Source organism: Papio anubis, chromosome 6, assembly GCF_008728515.1.
Source record: "Papio anubis isolate 15944 chromosome 6, Panubis1.0, whole genome shotgun sequence".
NCBI lineage: Eukaryota > Metazoa > Chordata > Mammalia > Primates > Cercopithecidae > Papio > Papio anubis.
The window spans coordinates 150,776,225-150,793,260 of record NC_044981.1 but is presented as its reverse complement, the minus strand read 5'-3'; the positions used below and the strand labels follow the sequence as shown (position 1 = coordinate 150,793,260).

The 17,036-nt window shown below is 41.8% G+C and overlaps 1 protein-coding gene and 3 pseudogenes across 2 annotated transcripts; 1 reads left to right on the top strand and 3 right to left on the bottom strand.

Annotated features, from left to right (window-relative positions):
- Nucleotides 1-443: 443 nt before the first annotated feature.
- RFPL4B (ret finger protein like 4B) lies at nt 444-2,555 on the top strand. The gene has a single exon (XM_021937956.2). The coding sequence runs from the start codon at nt 702-704 to the stop codon at nt 1,494-1,496; it is 795 nt and encodes a 264-aa protein (XP_021793648.1). The 5' UTR covers nt 444-701; the 3' UTR covers nt 1,497-2,555.
- A 2,088-nt stretch (nt 2,556-4,643) lies between these two features.
- On the bottom strand, nt 4,644-6,235 carry LOC101001404 (annotated as a pseudogene).
- A 3,118-nt stretch (nt 6,236-9,353) lies between these two features.
- Nucleotides 9,354-12,960, bottom strand: LOC101001057 (annotated as a pseudogene).
- Nucleotides 12,961-14,737: 1,777 nt separating this feature from the next.
- On the bottom strand, nt 14,738-15,499 carry LOC101000706 (annotated as a pseudogene). Its single transcript, XR_160714.5, has one exon. The product of XR_160714.5 is annotated as a transcription factor BTF3 pseudogene (transcript).
- Nucleotides 15,500-17,036: the final 1,537 nt, after the last annotated feature.

Below are 17,036 nucleotides of genomic sequence, written 5' to 3'. Positions count from 1 at the left end.
TTCTTAGGGTGCTTTAAAGCATTTCATCTAATAACACTTTGTCCTTAAACTTGATTGGGCATCTCATTTTGCAGTGGATTTTGCTGGCTTTACTCACATGTAATTTTCCTGGAAATTCTCCTTAGAGTCACTTTTCTGTGACGATTAATGTAGAATTGGCTTTATTTTCATGATTGAATTTAGACATGAAAATTCTTTTTCCTGAACTGCAGGTGATCTACAAAGAAATACTGAGTGGAGACTATACTGAGCTTCTATTAAAGACCCACTTGAATTCAGCCCCCACTAGAAGAAACTTTGGCCAGAGCAACCAACACATCACCTGGAAGTCTTCAGACTAGGTAAGCTGCACTGTCTGAAAAGACAGTTTCCACTGCCCCATTGTGATTATCTAGAGTTTGGAGAGTTCTGAAATCATTTTTATCACCATGACTACATTATTGTGATTCTCTAGCAATTTAGTGTCACTTTCATACACAAGCTACAGAAATAATATTTAATTTTTGTTATTCTTAATTTCTTAGTTAATAAATTTATTGTTATTTATTACATAATATAATTCATTTATGCCAATAACTTATTTATTAATTTATGTTATTTAATCTTGGATTTAGAGTATTGAAGAGCTCCCAAGTGCTTCCAGAAGCCAAGAAAGGATCATTTCAGTCTACTTCACGGCTAAGGAGTAACCCTTAAGTACCATGGCCCAAAACCTGCAAGCAGAGTTGTCCTGTCCAGTTTGCCTGGATTTTTTCTCCAGTCCCATTTCTCTCTCTTGTGCACACATTTTCTGCTTTGATTGCATCCAGAATTGGATCCTAGAAAACCATGATTTTAGAGTGATGTGCCCCTTGTGTCGAGATGTGGTGAAGGCACCTCCTTTGGAAGAATGGCAAGTGAGAGCCATAGCACTTATCGCCAAGCAGCATGATAACCGACTGGTGCAAACTCTGCATGTGAGGGAGGAGCTCCAGCGTTTTCGGGAAGATGTGACCCTGGATGCAGCCACTGCCAGCTCCCTCCTTGTCTTCTCCAGTGATCTAAGAAGCGCTCAGCGTGGGAAGATCCACCACGACCTGACAAAAGATCCTAGGCTGACCTGTGTCCTGGGTACTCCCTGCTTCTCCTCCGGCCAACATTACTGGGAGGTTACAGTGGGAGAGGTGAAGTCATGGTCCCTGGGCGTCTGCAAGGAGTCGGCTGACAGAAACAGCAGTGATTTATCCCCTGAGCATGGCTTCTGGATCATTAGCATGGAGGCAGGAGCAATCCATGCTAACACCGACCTGGAGAGAATTCCTGCAAGCCCTAGCCTTCGTCATGTGGGAATTTTCCTGGATGTTGACTTTGAAGAAATCCAGTTTTTCGATGTTGACAATAATGCCCACATCTATACCCATGATTCTTTCTTCTCTTTGGAGCCTTTGCGTCCATTCTTCTGTCTTGAGCTCTTGGGAGAAGGGGAGAGTGGCAACGTCCTGACCATCTGCCCATGAGAAAATCAGCCCTTCTTAGAAGCTTTCTAAGAGGTGAAAGAGAATTTTCGCCTGAGAAAGGTCAGCATGACTGAGGAAGGAATAATGTGCTACAGTGCAAAGACTTGGTAAATTTTTAAAGTAGATTTTGTAGACTTTGTAGCAAAACAATTTTTGGATTTTTGGGGTAAATTTTGTAGAATTTGTAGCTAGGTAACTGGGGTCTTTGGGGATGTTGTTAAGTACTTTGTTTAATAACAAAGATGTTATTAATAACATCTTTGAGGATGTCATTAATATTAAAATGTATTGTTAATGGTGATTCATATTCTTATGGGAAGTGTCATTTACCCATCTCAATAATTGGACTATTGTGATTTATAAGAATTCTTATCAACCATGTTAACTCTAACACATATTAATCAAAAATTGTTTTCAAGGTTGCATTTTGGATTTATTTTTTATTTGTAGAATTTACATTTTCTTGCAAATACATTTATAAAGCACTGGATGTGTTCGTGTTTATGCTGTTTGGTCTGTCTCTCACATCAAGTCTGAAGTTGGTGCCCCTCTTCTCCCACCACATCTACATGGTCCCAGACTGTGATTTCCAGTATCTCATCCTTATACTTTCATGATGACTCCTTTTCAAACTATTCAGGTCTCTTAGGGTTGTATTTTTTCTGATTTACTGAGTCAGCCACTTCTGAGATTACAACTGCCCCCAAAGGACTGGGGTCTGAGCATATTCTGGAATCTGCCTTTGACTTCTTTTCTGGAGAGACCCAGAATTGTCGTTTCCCTTCCCTTTCCAACTTCACTGGGAGTAGGGAGATAGCCATTTTCCGCTTCTTATTCTCGTTTGATCTCTACAACTTTATTTCAGGGGACTCATTGCCCTTCCCTAACACTGGACAAAGTTTCAGGATACAAAATAAATGTACAAAAATCACTAGCATTCTTGTATACTAACAAGAGTCAAGCTGACAGCCAAATCAGGAATGAACTCCCATTCACAATTGCCACAAAAAGAATAAAATACCTAGGAATACAGCTAATTAAGGGAGGTGAAAGATCTCCATGAGAACTACAAACCACTGTTTAAAGAAATCAGAGATGACACAAACAAATGGAAAAACATTCCATGCTCATGAAAAGGAAGAATCAATATTGTTAAAATGGCCGTACTGTCCAAAGCAATTCACAGATTCAATGCTATTCCCATTAAACTACCACTGAGACTCCTCACAGAACTAGACAAAACTATTTTGAAATTTATATGGAACCAAAAAAGAACCTGAATAGCCGAGGCTATTTTTTAGCCAAGGCTAAGCAAAAAGAACAAAGCTGGAGACGTCACAATACCCGACTTCAAACTACACTACAAGGCTACAGTAGTATAGTTTGTGTCACTACCAAAACAGCATGGTACTGGTACAAAAACAGACATATAGACCAATGAAACAGATTAGAGAACCCAGAAACAAGACCACATACCCACAACTATTCGATCTTTGACAAACCTGACAAAAACAAGCAATGGAGAAAGGATTCCTTTTTCAATAAACTGTACTGGGATAACTGGCTAGCCATATGCAGAAGATTGAAGCCAGACCCATTCCTTACATCACATACAAAAATCAACACAATATAGACGAAAGATTTAAATGTAAAACCCCAAACTATAAAAACCTTGGAAGACAATCTAGGCAATACCATTCAGGACATAGGCATGGACAAAGAGCTCATGATAAAGATGATGAGAAGCAATTGCAACAAAAGCAAACATGGACAAATGGGATCAAATTACACTAAAGAGCTTCTGCACAGCAAAAGAAACTATCAACAGAGTGAACAGGCAACCTAAAGAATGAGAGCAAAGTTTTGCAAGCTATGCATCTGACAAAGGTCTAATATATAGTATCTATAAGGAACTTAAGTGTACAAGAAAAAACCAAACAACCATTAGAAAGTGGCAAAGGACACTAACAGAAGTTTTTCTAGAGAAGACATACATGTGGCCAACAAGCAGATGAAAATAAGCTCAACATCAATGATTATTAGAGAAATGCAAATCAAAACCACAATGACATACCATCTCACACCAGTCAGAATGGCTATTATTAAAATATCAAAAAGTAACAGATGCTGGTGAGGTTGTGGAGAAAAAGGAATGCTTATATACTGTTGGTGGGGGTGTAAATTAGTTCAACCGTTGTGGAAGCCAAAGTGGTGATTCCCCAAAGACATAACGACAGAAATACAGTACACTTTAAAAAAAAAAAAAAAAAAAAAGGAAACTGACTGGAGACAAAGGCTCTCATGCAGGCCTTGCTCTTTTCGTAGGAAGCAAAATGACGAGATGTTGCTTTAAGGGCACAAATGATCTTAAACTTCAACTTTCAGATTTGCATCCAGGTGAAAATGTGAAAAATTCACATTAACAGGTATCAAGTATTTGTCACTTTCTGAGACATGTTACTTAAGCAACATCCCAGTTCTATGGCCTCCTCACTTGGTTCTGAAGTAGCATTGCCTGAAGATTGTTTCTATTTTCTTTATAAGTTTCCTCAGTAATGAGGGAGTAATTTCTGGGATTAGTGACCAGATCCACTCTTTCCTGAACCTGTGGTCTCTTAGTGTGGGCAGATTATCTAGCTGTAAATGTTCTCCCTCAACAAGTGAAGACATTCCTTTTTAAGAAATTGCATTAGGGAGCAATTTCTTAGGTTTGTGGACAACCTTCCAAATCAATAGCAAGGTGAAATGAATCTATATTTCTTCCTAGGAGAATGATTTAAGTATCAAAGACTAAGAGAGGGCTTTGGAAAAATGGAAACATTCATGCCAAAAGCATCCTGTTTATAGTTTTGCCACTAAAGTTAACCACAAATTAGGATAGGAGGTTTTATCCAATTATGTTAGAAAAATTACTTGATTCAGTCTTTGTTCAGTTGAAGGAGTTGTGCTCAGTTGCAATGATCAGCTAACCTTTGTTGTAGCTAAAGTTAAACTAATTTTAATTAGTTTTTAATTGTTTAAGATGACATTTCAAATAAAATTTTTATTATTTTCCTATAAAAATGTTCTCCCTCTTTAAACTTTATTTTTCATAAATATTTATAATAATTCATGTGCTATATGCATATTTTGTGATTTTTGTGCTTCAGACTTTTTTTGTTTTTAGAAACTGGTATTTATTTTCCATTAACCTTATTTCTATATTGTTTAAGAGCCCATGCAAGGGCAACTTAAGACCATTCAGTGGTTGTTTTTACCCATTCAATGGCCTGAGACTGGAAGCTCAGACCAGTCTTCCATGGCAGGCTGAGCACTCCAGTTTTCAGTAGGGAACTGCTGAATAGTCACAGAGGGCACCTGCACGCCTTCAGACCAGTCTGCAACCTCGGGCTGAGTAGCAGTGAACTGAGCAGCTGGAGCAGTCCATTCACCCTGAAATTCCTCCTTGGTCAGAGCCTCTTCAGCAGCAGCCAGCTCTTCTTTTTTAATCTCTTCAGGATCTCTGTAGAAGTAGAGATCAGGCATGACCTCCCACGGGTGTTCACGGGAAATGGTGCCACGCATGCGCAGAACTTCCTGAGCTGGCATCCACCACATCAAATCCACTGAGTGAGCTCCCTTGTTGTTGCATGGGATGGCAATGTCCACATAGCGCAGAGGAGAATCTGCGTTACAGAGCAGTGGTAGGTAGGTTAACATAAGATGCCTCCGTGAGAGGCTGGTGGTCAGCCCTGGGGTCAGTAACCACAAGAAGCCATGGCTTCCAGAAAGCTGCCTGGATCTGGTTAGTGAAGGTTCCAGGAATGAAGCGGCCAACAATTGGAGTGACTCCAGTAGCAGCAGCAAACTTCAGCACGGCCCTCTGGCCAGTATTCCTGGAGGATATAACACTGACATCTGCAGCGTTTTCAATGGCAACAGTGGCATGAGCTGTCAGCAGAAGCTTCTCCCAGGTCCTCTTCAGATTTATGTTGTAGATGCCATCACTTTTACTTTTACAGATGTACTGTTCCATCTGGAAGTCAAGATTGGTGCCACCTAAGTGGGTTCCTGCTGCAAGGACATCCTCCTCCTTCATTTGCAGGACATCAAGGGCTCCGGACATTGTGAAAGTTTCCCTTTAAGTTACGAGGGGAATCCAGAACAACGCCGTATGGACCCCTCTGTGGGTAGCGCAGAAAGGCTTCAGACTTTTTAAACTAGCTAATAAATGCATGGGGTCCAATATTTAAAATGCCACATAATGAAACTGTTTCCTGACACTCCCCATTTATTCATTCTTCCCGAAAACGACTCCTGTTACCAATTGCTTGAGGATTCTTCCAAAGGTATTCTGTATGTATATATATATGCATGTATTTCACCTATATATACATTTAGTACTGCATATACATTATTTTGCACATTGTTTTCGCTTGAGGAGATTGACTTCAAACAGTCTTTTTTCAGGACTCAGATAATACTTTTTGTGTTATATTTATCAACTTAGTCAATTCTGTGCAAACAATTCTCAATCAGATTCATAAGCATACATTTTCCCTTAAGTCTTTCCAGGAAGTCATTAACACCTCTCACTCCAAAATGCATGACATCACAGCTGCCGTCAAAGGACTTCTAGAAGATCTAATTACTCCAAAATAACAGTAACATCAGATTGACCTCAAACCCTCTATCTTTCAAAAAAGAAATAATTTTGTTTTTCAAGCATTGTTGTCGGGTATAGTAGAAATGATTTTTTGTTTGTTTATTTTGAGACAGAGTCTTTCTCACTCTGTTGCCCAGGCTGGAGTGCAGTGGTGTGATCTCAGCTCACTGCAACCTCCACCTCCCAAGTTCAAGCAATTCTCTTGCCTCAGCCTCCCAATCAGATGGGATTACAGGTGCGCACCACCACACCCAGTTAATTTTTGTATTTTTGAAGAGACAGGGGTTTGCCATGTTGGCCAGGCTGGTCTCAAACTCCTGACCTCAAGTGATCTGCCCGCCTGGGCCTCCCAAAGTGCTGGGATTACTGGCGTGAGCCACCGTGCCCAGTCTGCAGGTTATACCTCCTTAATGTTACAAATTGATGAAGATTAAGTAAATAAACCTCAGCAATGACTACTACATATATTTAAACAGATCTACTTTTGCTTCTCATAATCACTGAGCAACCATTTGAGCTTTATTCTTCTTTTCTTCCTTTTTTTTGATAATGCTGGCAGAAACGATAAACTAATAGCATCTGACCTTCACAAACTAGGCAGAGTTTCAAAAACAAGGTGACTCATTACATTTGTCTGGATAATTTTTTGAATCCCCATATTTTCTCACGTTGGCACAATTTTGCTTCAAATGCATCATGGGATAGATGAGACAACAGGAAGCGATAGGCTTTCCCTATTCAGTGAGTCAGGCAGTAACCAAGAGATTAATGTGGATGAATTCAGGGCTCATGAAGGCATCATTTCTCATCAAATGGAACTGTACCCTGCTAGAGGGAAATCTGAATAGGTGTGATCTAATCCAGAGGTTCCAAGTGATGTGACCCACAATGCTGTCACCACCACCTCCCTCTTTGCCCTCGCTAACGACCTAAGGGGTGTCCACTGTGGAAAAATCTTTCTGTTACTGGAAACGGATCTCCATCCAGACTCTAAGAGAGAGTTCTTGGACCTCGTGCAAAAAAGAATTTGAGGCAAGTCCATAGAGTAAAGTGAAAGCAAGTCTATTAAGAAAGTAAAGGAATAAAGAATGGGGGCCGGGCAGGGTGGCTCACGCCTGTGATTCCAGCACTTTGGGAGGCCGAGGCAGGCGGATCACGAGGTCAGGAGATTGAGAACATCCTGGCTAACACGGTGAAACCCTGTCTCTACTAAAAATACAAAGAAGTTAGCCGGGCATGGTGGCGGGCACCTGTAGTCCCAGCTACTCCGGAGGCTGAGGCAGGAGAATGGCGTGAACCCGGGAGGCGGAGCTTGCAGTGAGCCGAGATCGCGCCACTGCACTCCAGCCTGCGCGACAGAGCGAGACTCCTTCTCAAAAAAAAAAAAAAAAAAAAAAAAAAGTTTACTCCATAGGTAGAGCAGCCTTGAGAGCTCCTGGTTGGCCATTTTGATGGTATTTTCTTGATTATGTGCTAAACAAGAGATGGATTATTCGTGAATTTTCCAGGAAAGGGGTGGGCAATTCCCAGAACTGAGGGTTCCCCCCATTTTAGACCATATAGGATGACTCCCTGACCTTGCCATGGCATTTGTAAACTGTCATGGTGCTGGTGGGAGTGTCTTTTAGCATGCTAATATATTATAATTAGCATATAATGAGCATTGAGCACGACCAACGGTGACTTTCATCACCATTTTCATTTTAGTGGGGTTTGGCCGGCTTCCTTATAGCAAACTGATTTACCAGCAAGGTCTTTGGGAACTGTATTTTGGGCTGACCTCCTATCTTACCCTGTGACTAAGAATGCCCAACCTCCTTGGAATGCAACCCCATAGGTCTCAGCCTCATTTTACCCAGCCCCTATGCAAGATAGAGTTGCTTTGGTTCCAAAGCCTCTGAAATTTCATGTCTAATTGATGATCACAAGATATTCACCCATGTATTCTCTGTCCTGGATGCTCCCCCTTCACCTCCGGCTGCCATTGCTGAGAGGCAGAAGCAGGAGAGAATAGGCTCTGGGAATCTGCTGGGCATTCATTCACGGAAACTGGAAGAATGGCTGGTCCTCTAAGGACACCAGTTCTGGTCCACAGGCCAGACCTTCTGCTAGCCCTTACCTCCTATGATGGTTACTTTCAAATGTTAACTGACCGGATAGCTTGTTAAACACCATTTCTGGTTGTGTCTGTCAAAGTATGTTTGTGTGCGAATCCGGGAACTGACTGGGGAAGATCCACCCTCATTGTGGGTGGGCACCATCCAATCAGCAGGGTGCCTAGATAGGACAAAAAGGCAGAGGAAAGGTGAATTCGTTTTTCCAAAAAGGATATTCTGGAACTGGGATGTCTCTTTTCTCCTGTCCATGGACATCAGAACTCCAGGGTCTTAGGCCTTTGAACTTGGGAACTGGCACCAGCAGTCCCCTGGGCTGTCAGGCCTTCAGCCTCAGACTGAGAGTTACACCATGAACTTTCCTGGTTGTGAGGCCTTCAGCCTTGGACAGCCATGCTACTGGCTCTCCTGGTTCTCCAGCTTGCAGACAGCCTATCATGGGACTTCTCAGGCTCTGTAATTGCATGAGCCAATCAATTCCCTTAATAAATCCTCTCTCATATACCTATCTACCTATATATATATATTAATATATCCTATTGGTTCTGTCTCTGGAGAACTCTAACTAATATACCTCCATCATGTGGGAATTTCCTAGATGCTGAATTGAGGAAAATGACATTTTTTTGATGTTACTGTTGGTTACCTCCCTATACAGTCAGTTCTTTTGCATCCGTTTGTTTAGATCAGCAGGAGAAGGCAACAGTGAGACCCCACCGAATATCTTCTCTTCTCTCTAGAAAGTACTCTGAACATATAATGCTGTGAACTTGGCAGGTCTTGTCATGTTTTCAGGATGATGGGATATGTATTGCATATTAAATACTCATTTCTGGATGTTAAATACTCAGGTTTATAAAAAATCTCATAACCATTCTAACCATGATTCCAGATGGAACCCCTGCCCGCAGTCATTGCTTTTGTCTCTGCCACCTGTCTGTCCCTCTGGACAGCTTCCTTTCCTTCCTGGGCTGCTCCCAGGCAACTCGACAAACTCAACTTCCTCCCCCAAAACTCAGATTCTTACTTTTTACATAGAGTGAATTAAGTCTCTTTTTCTATTTTCTTGCCAGGAAAAAGCTACTTCAGTTAGTTGTGTTTTTAAATAACACCCCTTCCCACTTTGTGTAACACAATGTTTTAGGAGCTTATGCTTAAATTTTTGTTTTTTTTTTTTCAGCCATAAATTGAGGCAGACTATTGTGATCAAGGTATTTTGTATTGGCTGAAAGGGTGCTTCTGTGGAGGGCTGGTGCGGGGGGCTGTAATTGAGAGAGTGGGAGGAGTAGCCAGGAAGAAAACTGTTGATGAGCATGGCTGGATGGGGGAGTCAGCCCAGCTGGAAAAAGGCCAGGACTCATGGAGAAAGGGCATGTGAGGGAGAGACATGAGGTGGAAGTTTATTGGCTTATATTGAGTTACTGAATGTTCTTTCTTCTTAGATCTATAAGAAAAACTGAGTAATAAATCCCCAAAAGGCAAATGACAAAACATTCTTTATTTTTCAAAAAGAACTTAGAAAACAAGGACAAGAAGGACATTTTTAAAATGTAATATAGACCATATTAAACCAATATTATGGTTGACAGTATTTAAGAGAAAAAGACAAATAACTAAAATGGCTATTAAAACATTTATTGAGCATTTACTGTGTGTGAGGCATTGGATTTGTTGCCTAACACGACTTATTTAATTTAAACCTCATAGAAGTCATACGAGGTATATATTCTAATACCCCTGTTTAAATTATTAGGAAACTGAGGCAAAGGGAGTTTAAATAAGTTGCCTAATTATTAAGTCTCCTCACTCCCTAAGTAGTCTATAGCCTAGAAAAGGTAAAAATAGACTGTGGATCTCAACAGTTCGCTCAGAGAGCATGGTCTCCACCATGGGGCAGATGTGGGGCACTGCTGTGCTTAGCAGTTTTATTTTCTCCTCCCCAGTCCTTGGTCAGCATCTGTAATTGACAATGACACACTCCTTCTTTCTTTCTTTTTTTATCCTCTGGACTTTTTATTGGCCTCCTGCTCCCTAAAGGGTCCCCTGCTTCAGCTGGCTTAAAGTCTCAGAACTTTGGTGTCGTTGGTCTCAAACACCACTTTGCCATCCACTATCCAGTGGGTGTTGGTCTTTTGGATGGTTTACATGGAGGTGCTGCTGTGCAGGGCATCACCAAGATTGAAGTCCTTGCCATATTCCAGCAGGCTGTGGTAGGTGGCGATCTCAGCCTCCAGCTTGACCTTGATGTCCAGCAGGGCATCATACTCCTGGGCCTGGTGCTGTCCCTCTGTCCAGGTCTGTGCCAGCTCTGACCTCAGGTGCAGCAGGATCCTGTTGAGCTGCACCATCTGCAAGGCATAGTGGGCCTCCACCTCCCTCAGGTTGTTATCCAAGCTGGCCTTCAGATTTCTCATGGAGTCCAGGTCGATCTCCAAGGACTGGACTGTATGTCTCAGCAATGTGAGCATCATCTCAGCAGCTCCAACCTCGGTGGACTGAGTGGTGACCACTGTGGTGCTCTTCTCAATCTGCTGAGACCAGTACTTGTCCAGCTCCTCTGGGTTCTTCTGAGACAGCTCGTCATATTGGGCCAGGATGTCTGCCATGATCTTGGAGTGGTCCTGAGATTTGGGGGCATCTACCTCCACAGTCAACCCAGAACTGGCAATCTGGGCTTGTAGGCCTTTTACTTTCTATTCATGGTTCTTCTTCATGAAGAGCAACTCCTCCTTGATAGCCTTGATCTCTGTCTCCAGCTGCAGCCAAGTGACATTGGTGTCATCATTGACTTTGCGGAGCCCATGGACGTCGCTCTCCACAGACGGGCACATGGTCAGCTCTGTCTCATACTTGACTCTGAAGTCATCAGCAGCAAGAAAGGCATTGTCTATCTGCAGAATGATGCGAGCATTGTCCACAGTATATGCGAAGTTCTGAGCCCTCAGGTCCTCGATGGTCTTGAAGTAATGGCTCCAGTCTCTGACCTGCGGTCCCTTCTTCTCCAGGTGCTCCTGGATTTTGCTCTCCAGATTCCGGTTCTTGGTCTCCAGGCTGCTTATTCTATTCAGGTAGGAGGCCAGGTGGTTGTTCAGGCTTTGCATGGTCTCTTTGTTCTGGATGCTTCCCATTCCTGCCAGACCCCAGACCATCACCTAAGCCAGGCCCCTGGACCCCAAGAGGCCTCTGAAGCTTGTGGAGCAGGACATAGAGTTCTGGGAACCAGAACCCCGGGCACCTGCATAGACACTGGCCGCGATGCTGACCAGCTGGGCACGTAGCTGGGCACCTGGACAGAGCCCAGGGACCTGTAGTTGGTGAAGAAGACGGACTGAGTGGTGAAGTTCATGCTGTCTGGGGAAGAGAATGAGGGGACAGGACTCAGGCTTTGCCGACGACCGACATTCCCTCTTTCTAAGTCCAGATACAGAGCTCCAGGAACCCACTAGCATGTAATCAAATGGAGCACACAGGGAGCAAGTTATTTGCAGCTGGGTACTAAAGCATCAGGATGAAGGAAAGGCTGCTTGCTACTATCACTGCTATTTAACATTGCTCTCTAGAGGCTAAACAAATTATAAGCAGCACTGTGGGATCCTGTTTGTATGGGCTCTGGACTGTTGACTGGGCCCCATCTCTGCATTCAGTGACGTCATGTTGCAGCTTCACATTGGTGGTGTTGGACGTATTTATACTGGCAAACAGGCAAATATTACAATTAAAGCCTTTTTTCTTTTTCTTCCTTCTCTTTTCTCTTAATTTTTGAGAATCAGTTGTTAGACATTTACTAGCATGACACTGATTTATAGGCTAGCAATAAAACTAACTATTGAAAAGAGGAGATCAAATGATCATTACTTAGAGAACGTATGAGTTCATACACTGAAAACCTTAGAGGGGAAACAGTTCTCTCAGAGGTAACAACATTTCTGTACAACATTGTTACAGACTGCTGATTCATTCCTTCGAGACACCCAACATTCCTCCAGCATTGGGTGAGTTTGCAGGTTGCAAATCTTGGTACAGACAGCATCTATGATTTCCATCATGTGGAGAAGGCTGATATCAAGGGAGAAAAAAAAGTCAGCATTTTGTGAGAGGCTGTGGTGGTGGGAGACTAACTGTGATATTTCATATCCCAGGTTCTAAAAGGCCTGGGGCCCAACAGTGTCCTGGCTTCCTTTGTTCTTTGGCTCTGCCCTGAGACACTGTAGTGTCCCTTCCTCTAAACTCCACTTCTTGTTTAAGCCAGTCCACAATAAGAGGCTTCTTTCATTCCAGTCAAAATCAGCCTAACTATATTAAGTCATCTATTTATTCTTACTGAATCTACAAAGGAAGAGCCTCTAACTTCTTCCCTTGCCCCCATACTCTCCTTGCAGAAACATTAATGCTTTGCATAAGGATCAATAGGACTCTTCTTATAACAACCTCAACACAAACTAGTTATTTTCTTAAGTTTTCTGGAATGATGTATTTAAATGTTACATAAAGTGACATTGATTTGTGGTGATAAATGTAATTAATGAAGTTGGGGGACAACACTCTGATGTTAAACCAAGGGATCTGATTTTAAAAACACTGATCTCTAAAAAGACAGATATCCTATTAAAAACAGGCAAAAGATTTGAATAGACATTTCTCAAAAGAAGACATACAAGGCCAGGAATGGTGGTTTATGCTTGTAATTCCAGCACTTTGGGAAGCTGAAGCAGAAGGATTGCTTAAGCCCAGGAGTTCAAGACCAGCCTGGGCAACATAGAGAGACCCTGTCTCTACCAAAAATTAAGAAAAAAAATTAGCTGGGCATGGTGGTGAACACCTGTAGTCCCAGCTACTTGGGAGACTGAGGCAGGAGGATCACGTTAGCCTTGGAAGTCGAGGCTGCAGTGGGCCATAATGGTGCCACTGTAATCCAGCCTGAGTAACAGAGTGAGACTCTGTCTCAAAAAAAAAAAAAAAAAAAAAAAAAAGACATACAAATGGTCAAGAGGTATATGAAAAAATACTCAGCATCACTAACCATCAGGGAAATGCAAATTGAAATTACAATGAGATAGTGTCTCACCCCAGTTAGAATGCCTATGATTAAAAAGACAAAAAATAACATGCAAGCAATATGCAGAGAAAAGAGAACTCTTACACACTGATGGTACAAATGTAAATTAGTACAACCATTATGAAAAACAGTATGAAGATTTCTCAAAAATCTAAACATAGAACTACCATACGATCCAGCTACGTCATTACTAGGTATCTACCCAAAGGAAGAGAAATCAGTATATCAAAGGGATAGCTGCACTTGCATGTCTACTGTAGACCTAATCAAAACAGTAAAAATATGAAATCAACCTAAATGTCCATCAATGAATGAATGGATAAAGAAAATATGAAAATGTGGTATGTGTACACAATGAAATATTGTTTGACCATAAAAAGAATGAAATAATGTGATTTGCAGCAACACTGATGCAAATGAAGGTTGTTATGTTAAGGAAAACAAGTCAGACACAGAAAGACAAGGACTGCACGTTCTTACTCATATGAGGGAACTAAAAAACTTAATCTGATGGACATAGAGAATAGAGTAATAGATAAGAGAGACTGGGAAGGGTTGGTGGATGGGAGGGGAAATGGAGAGAGGTTGGTAACGGTGTAAATATACAGTTAGATAGAATAAGTTCTAATGTTTGATAGCAGACGAGGGTGACTATACTTGGCAGCCATATTAAATATATTTCAACATAATTAGAAGAGAGTACCTGAAATGATACCAATACAGGCAACTGATAAACGCTCAAGTGATGGATACCCCAAATACCCTGGCTTGATCATTACACATTCTAAGCATGTAACAGACATATGTACCCCATAAATATGTGAAATATTATGTATTAATAAAATAAAAAATGACTGATCTCTGTAGTGATGATAAATAACTGACTGCTAGCCATGTCTTCATCAGCACTGCCCCCCAAAATTTGAGATTCCGTATTTCTAGTCCTCATTTTCTTATCGGCAATCAAACCCGGCAATGGAGCCTCCCCGCCATTCCCTACTCAAGGTGCACATTGGTGACATTCAAAGAATTTCCACCTCAGTCTGCTTCTTGATACTGTATCTAAATATATCTTCAGGTGTGAGCAAAGCCTTCTGGTTAAAGTTCATAAGCCCAGAAAACATGTTACCATCTCTTGGAATGGTGAGAAAGAAATACCAAACAGACCGAACTTATAACAATTTTGAGAATGGGAAGCTGGAAAACCGTATGTTTTATATGGATTTCTGAAATTTAGAAAAAGCATCTGGGCTCTTTTCAGCAAATAATAGAAAAAATCAATACTTTCTCCTTTAGGTAGATTTTAATTATGTAAAGTTTTAAACATACACATAATAGAGCATATAAACAACCGAATGCATCTATAACTCAACCTCAATCATTATAAACATGTGGCCTCAAAGTTATTATTATTATTATTTTTTTGTATACTAGGCAAAGAACTTTATTAACCTTTGTTTCAAACTTGATTCCCAGGCTTCTTCGGCTTAATTAGCTGCAAAGAATGAATTGTGTATAAGCAAAAACTGAAACGAGCTGCAGTGTCCAAAGGGGCTTGGGCTTAAAAGTATTAGAGATCTAGATTTTATCAGATCCATAAACAAAAATTTCTTAAAAAGCAATCATAATATAAAATAGCAGCTCCCAGTAACTTCTTCAAGTTTTGTCTTCAGAAGTTGACTCAATTCAGTTTGCCTCATTCTTGGAAGCCTCATCAAAATTCTCCACAAGATCTGGAACTTCATCATCATCATCCTCTCCAGTAGCAAGTGGTGCTTTTCCATCCACAAATTGTTTGGGCAGAGCTTCGGCCAGTCTCCTTAAACTAGTCAGACTATCTGCGCCAAGCTGGTTTAAGATGCTGGGTAGCATTTCTGTCAGCTGCTTCGTCTCAGCATGGCCTGTAATGGTGAAAGTGTTCGCTGCCAGAGATGCCTGAACTTTAGGGTTGTTAAAGTGGATCACTGTTCCTTGGTTTGTAAACATATTCACCTCTTCAATACCGGAGATATTGTTTACCCCTAACTTCTTTAAGGAGAACTGAAGTTTTTTATCATCTCCTGTGGCTGTTCTATGAACCACCTTCTTCTTTCTGCGAGCAGTTCGTTTCCCACCATGGCACTTGTGCCTGCAGTTTGGCGAGTTTTTCCTGGTTCATGATGGTTTCTTTCATCTCTTTGGAGCGAATAAGGGGCTGCGCAGGGGACTAGGGTTGGTGCTCAGGGGGTCTCGGGTGGACCAGCTGAGATTAGGCGCACACCCTCAAAGTTATTTTGAAGCAAATCCCAGTCACTGTATCATTTCTTGTTTCCCTCCTCAAATATTTTCTTTTTAATGTTTTGAACACCAGCACTGAGACTCACGATTTAAACTGCCTAATTCTTTTGTGCTTTGGAAGGGACAGGGATGGCATTTCCCACCTTGGCTGAGTTAAAACTTTTTCTTATAAATAAATACATAATTTCCTAGCACACACCGTAAATTCAAATGAGACCTAGTTTCCTTCAAGGGGACAGACGTTTCTGGGCACCCACTGTCACTGCTCCTCCTGAGGGCCGGGCTGTGGCTGCCACAAGAAGGATGCACCAGAAAGGCTTCCCTTCTGCAGTTCACTGCTCTTCAGACAGGCTGAGAATCTGCTCCTGCCTGCCAGGGCTCATGGAGTCTGACTCTTGAGAAAAATCCTGCTGGGGCAGGTTCTCTAGCAGTACTGGCACTTTACCCTGAATGACGGTGAGCTGAGACTTCGTACAAACATTAGCTGGCAAGTTGATTTTGACACTCACCATCTTAGTGGATTTATGGAGTTGATACTATACTAGGGCCTTTCTCAGGAAGACCTGGATTCCCATCCTCAGAGAAGCTGAAAAAAGTGGCTTGGGCTACCTATAATTATGCCGACAAGGAAAGGAGAGACTGTGGGAGGTTTGCAAGGCTGAGCGGCCTGTAGTTTTAACTCGGACATTGGCAACCCAGGCCCAAACCAACTGTGCTAGTTCTTGTTAGGTGGAAAAGAATTAGATGGCAAAGGCTTTGATGTCACTGCTTTGGTGCTTGGCCTTATTTCCTGTTTGGAAAAACAGTTCTCTTTCTAATGAGGATAGAAAATGGGGAGGCCTGTTGTATTAGTCTGTTCTCATGCTGTTAATAAAATCATATCAAAGACTGACTGGGTAATTTATAAAGAAAAAGAGGTTTAGTTCCACATGGCTGGGGAGGCCTCACAATCATGGTGGAAGGCAAAGGAGGAGCAAAGGCACATCTTATATGGTGGCAGGTGAGAGAGCGTGTGCAGGGGAACTGCCCTTTATAAAACCATCAGATCTCCTGAGACTTACTTTCACAAGAACAGCGTGGGAAAACTGTCCCTTGATTCAGTTACCTCCCACTGGGTCCCTTCCATGACATGTGGGGATTATGGAAGCTACAATTCAAGATGAGATTTGGGTGGGGACACAGCCAAACCATATCACCTCTAAAAGGCAGTAGAGTGGAGTTTTATAAAAACATACGGTCACCCACATTTTAGGGACCAACACCATGGACTTTATCTTGCTTACCAAATTCTTCACACGATAGAGCTCACTCTATGTGGTGCCTTAGCATCTCAGGCACCACAGAATCTTCACTGCTTGAAATTCACTTATGAAGTCTGACCAACAACTTTCTTTAAACAAACAAACAAAAAGGCATTTCTTCAACTTGAAATATATATATATATATAA

Coding starts and splice junctions, on each gene's coding strand:
- RFPL4B (XM_021937956.2), top strand. CDS start 702: ATGGCCCAAAACCTGCAAGCAGAGTTGTCCTGTCCAGTTTGCCTGGAT.